Consider the following 5,000-nt stretch of genomic DNA (forward strand, 5'->3'; position numbering starts at 1 on the left):
CCTCCCTCCCTCCCTCCCTCCCTCCCTCCCTCCCTCACCCTCTTTCTCTTTCTTTCTCTTTTTTTTTCTCAGTCTGACTGTGTCTGTGTCTATCTGTTTGACTGTCTGTCTGTCGTTCTGTCTCTGTCTCTGTCTCTGTCTCTCCATATCTATCTCTCCATCTATATTTTATAGTTGGGTTAATCAAGGGAAGCATAAAGAGCAAATGGAATTGGGGCTGAGAAGGGAGGAAGGAAGCAGAGAGAGAGAGCGAGAGCGAGAGCGAGAGTGAGAGTGAGAGAGGGGGGGGGGAGGTAAAGAGAAAGAGAAAGACTGATACAGAGAGACAGAGGGAAGTAGAAAGAAAAAGAGAAAGGGCGAGGATGTGAAAGAATCCTTGGCGAAAGCAAAGGAGAGAGAACGAAAAATCCGGCGAATAAGAAAGCGAAAAGCGAGTAAGATGGGAAGGTAATGGAGAAAAAATACAAAATAAAAGGAAGTTGACACTGAGGAGAAGGGAAACAGGAAAAGAAGAAAGACAAATGAAGGCGAAGAGGTCGAAGCAAAGTTGAAAAAGTAGATAAATTAACTGTGAGACACATATTAAGAGATAGATAGATAGGTGGATAGATAGCGAGAGAGAGACAGACGTAATAGGTAAATTAAGAGATAATAGATAGGTGTCTAGGTCGACAGACTGATAGATAGAGGTAAATACCTACAGATACACAGATAGACTGGTAAACGGTTACATAGATATTCAGATATATATTTAGATAAATATTTCAATAAAACGAAAGAGAAGAAAGACTGATTAGTGAGTAGATAAATGAATGGGCAAATTGATAAACAGACAGACAGAGATGCCAGTATTAAATACGAAAGACTAACACTGAGAAGACAAAAGTTAGCAGTACAATGACATCGTCATCAACAGCAAAAATAAAAGGAATGGTGGACGGTTGAGAAAGTCTGCAATGGTTTTTGACTCGTTATTTGACGATCTGTGGCCGCGATAGATAGATTAATGATAGATGGTCTAACGCAGGCTGGGTGCTGGCGTGAAAGTAATGTACGTTGCTTAGCATAATCCATTCATCATTTTAAGTATTTTCTTATCATTAATAATAGTTCCATTATTATTACTGTAAGATAGCCTGGCCTTCCTGTGAGGTCACCACCATTAGCAGGGTATGAGATGTTGTCCGAGCCACTCCACGGGGCGTGAATTGAAATCCTCCTCAGAAACACCAGATTTATTCTCCTGAGTAATGCTCCGTGAAGACAGCGCAGGGAACAGTCGAGAAACTGGAGACAGGAAACTGGGTCAGGAAGCTTCCGGGACGAAAGACAATTTGAAATTCACCAAAGGCTTTCAGAATCAAGTCACACTGGCCATGGAAATCATAACACAAGAAACATACATTATCATATAACTAGATACTAATTCCTTAATACCAGCTGGAGTACTTTACAGGAGTGCAACAACAAATAAGATTAATCAACATTTGTCCATAACAAATCCACAAGATATAACGCAAAACTCTTACAGTTCCTATACATGATTCACAATCTGAATACACATTCATGTAACATAAATCGACTATCATCAGCATATAAACACCTGAAATTATAACATTATTGGTAATCTTTATCACTCTTACAAACTTGTGTGAACATCAATTTTATCATATCGACAAACAGATCATTTCAGATTATAAAACACACATTTTTATATGAATCAAATTAAATGTTACAACCAATAATTTACTTCATTTTCAGTCGTACTAGAAAAGTAAACAAACACACTTGTTGCTAGACAAAAGTAAACACATATTTCCCATAAATTTCCCTGTAGCCAAAACAAATATGCAAATGAAACAAAAATATCATTCAATTATCAACTAAACTTGTTTTTCAAGGAAGGAAAAGCAAGTCCTTTTAGTCCTTGGCATCATGCCTTTGTTACCTATGCGCACATACAATTATTGTTGTTTTTATTATTGTGATGATTGTTATCATTATCACTATCTACTATTATTATTGTTGCTATTATCAATATTGCCAATAATATCATCACTATATTCATTGTTAATATAATTTTTTTTTCATCATCACTCTTGTTACTACTACTGCTGCTACTACTTATACTATAATTATTATCATTATCATCATTGCTGTTGCTGTTATCATTATCATCATTATTATTGCTATCATTAACATCACTATCATTATCATGCTTTCTCTAGACCGAGGGAGAGAAAGAGAAGAGAAACAGATAGAGACCGAGACCGAGAAAGATATAGAGAAAGAGAGAAGATAAACAAAAAATCGGAGACCAGCACAGAGAAAGACCGCAGCCCCATGGAGGCAAAGACTCACTCGCTACACCGTATTCTAAAACCGGACTTAAAAGCCAAAGACCTTTTTTTCATTGGCTAGTCAGCATACGAATCGCCGGGATTGGCTAAGGAAATTGGGGTTGTCTCAGGGAGATATTAGAGTATTAATTACAAAGTCCTGATGGGATGTAATTGCACAGGAGGACACAGAACGGGTGGGGGAAGGGGGAGGAAGGAGGAAGGAGGGGGCGAAGGGAGAGGAAGGAGTAAGGGAGGGAGGGGGGAGTATAGAGTAAGTAGGGGGGGAAGGGATAATAGGGAGTAACGGAGGGACGGGGTGGGTAAGGAGACGAGGGGGAGAAAGGACGGAGGGAAGGGAGGGGGGGGGGGGTAAGGAATAAGGGGGATTGAGGAAGGTGCGTGTTCTCTAGTGACTACTCGAGAGTGACCTTGTTCATGCACACGAATCTGCCGGTGTCTATGCGTATAACTACACGACCGCTATAAAACCACGTGATGCGCGAATTAGCGGCAGAGACACACACAGGCACACAAATGGGCTCACTTTGGACACTTCTGCGCAGCGTCACGGCATACACCTGCAGGATGCAGGGTCATCTGTTAGCGAATAAAATGCAGTTTTTTTTTATAGTCCAGACATGGCACGAGGCGTTTCAACCATTGCTATGAAGGTCCTGTTTTCTGTGTTCCAAATACGAAATAATTATTTTTGTATATGCAGGAGGTGGAGAGGACGGGCGTGTTGGTAAGTAGATATGAGGAATAATAGATAGAGATGAAGTGATGGACAGATGGATAGACAGACGAGCAGAAAGAGAGTCAATAGATAGCTGGATAGATCGACAGATGGAATGGTGGATAGCAAGCAGATAGGTAGATAGACATATCAAATAGGCAAGCAAATGGGTAGATGGAAAGATAGCTACACAGAAAGACAGACAGACAGACATCAAATCGAATAATCAACAAAATCAAACTTAAACTAAAGCGGAATAAGAAATGACAACGAACGTGTTCTCCCTGGTACTCGTCTTTCACCTCAATGACATAGACAAATAAGGGTCAAATTGACTTGACGTTTGGGTTAGTCTAAGAAGGATCAGCTGAGAGCAGCTTTGTAAATACAGCTTCTGCTAATCGTCGCTCGCTCCCCCCCCTTTCCCCGATTCAAGACTTTTTCTGTCACTGCTCTCGAATTTCCAGGAATGATAGGAGAGAGTGAGAGTGAGGGGGAGTGAGAGAGAGAGAGGGGGGATGGAGAGAGAGAGGTGGGGTGAAGAGAGAGAGAGAGGAAGAGAGGGGGGGAGTGAGAGAGAGAGAGGGGGAGGGAGGGGAGAGTGAGAGAGAGAGAGGGAGAGAAGGGGAGTGAGAAAGAGAGAGGAGGAGAGACAGAGAGGGGGGGTGAGAGAGAGAGAGAGAGGGGGGGGTGAGAGAGAGAGAGAGGGGAGTGAGAGAGAGAGGGGGGGGGGATGAGAGAGAGAGAGGGGGGGGAGGTCAAATGGAGAGATATGCAGCCAGACAAGTAGTAAACAGACAGGGAAAGGAACATAGGAAAAGCGAGCCTTCTGTACTATTTACTTAAGAGGTGAATAAACCTATTTCCTAAAGGGTCTAAGATAATAATAGCAAGGCATGGCAATTGGTAAAGAGAGAGAAAAAAAAATGACTGAGAGAGAAAAAGCGAAAATGTAAAGGAGTTTCGAAATGAAAGATGACAGGTAGGGCACGGCGGGGTTGGGGGGTGATGGGAAGGGGAGGGGGTATGTGAAGAGGACGGGGAGGGGAGGGGGGAGAGGGTAGGGGAAGTGTAGAGGAAAGTCAGAAGCCTAAATGAGAGCTTCTCTCTCTCTCTCTCTCTCTCTCTCTCTCTCTCTCTCTCTCTCTCTCTCTCTCTCTCTCTCTCTCTCTCTCTCTCTCTCTCTCCCTATATATCTATCTGTTTGTCTATCTCTCCCTCTTTCTAGTTATCTATCTATTTCTCTTCCCCTCCCCCCTCTCTCTTTTTTTTTCCTTATCTTTTTATCTCTCTCTTTATCTGTCTTTATCTCTCTTTCTGTCTTTCCCTCTCTCTCTTTCTCCTTCGGAGTGGACAGGGGCGTGGCCTTTGAGAAGAGCAGCCGACGATTGGCTCAGGCGGGTCAGTCTCGCCCAATAGCGTGCCAGGGGAGGCGGAGCTTCGGAGGGGCGTGGGCGGGTCAGCTGGGGAAGGGGGGTGGTTGCTGGAGAATAATCAATGATTGGCAGTAGTACTATCTGAATAACAGACTATGTCCCCGGACTGTCACGGGGGGCGGGTGGAGAGGGGGGACGGGGTGGGGAGGGTAGGGAAGGGGCGGGGTGCGTGGGGGAGGGGTGGGGAGAGGTGGGCGAAGGGGGAGGTGACTAGACCGAAGGGGGCGTGGTGGGAGGGATGGACGAGTGCCAGACATAAGATAGCGAAAACGGGGGGTAGGTGGGAGGGGGTAGACGGGGTATAATTGGGAGGGGATTGAAAGAAAAGGAGGGGAAATGGGGGGGGGGGGGGGGGATGAGGAAGAGCGTGACAGCTTGAGGCCCGAATCTCTTTTCCTTCTTGTTCACACGGGGAAGGGGGGGGGGGATATGTTTCAAGTAAACCAACTACTACCTTGACAAGCCACCCGACCTTGCCGTGTTCTA

At 44.3% G+C, this 5,000-nt stretch overlaps 1 protein-coding gene across 1 annotated transcript in view; it reads left to right on the plus strand.

The window, feature by feature from the left end:
* LOC125041725 (putative protein TPRXL) overlaps positions 1–1,338 on the plus strand; it is a gene marked incomplete at its 5' end in the record, with an annotated part of 5,634 nt that extends 4,296 nt beyond the window's left edge. The window contains one exon of the mRNA XM_047636967.1: positions 1,264–1,338. Within this exon, the coding sequence (XP_047492923.1) occupies positions 1,264–1,338 (75 nt within the window). The remainder of the gene's footprint in view (positions 1–1,263) is intronic.
* Positions 1,339–5,000: the final 3,662 nt, after the last annotated feature.

Source organism: Penaeus chinensis, chromosome 31, assembly GCF_019202785.1.
Source record: "Penaeus chinensis breed Huanghai No. 1 chromosome 31, ASM1920278v2, whole genome shotgun sequence".
NCBI lineage: Eukaryota > Metazoa > Arthropoda > Malacostraca > Decapoda > Penaeidae > Penaeus > Penaeus chinensis.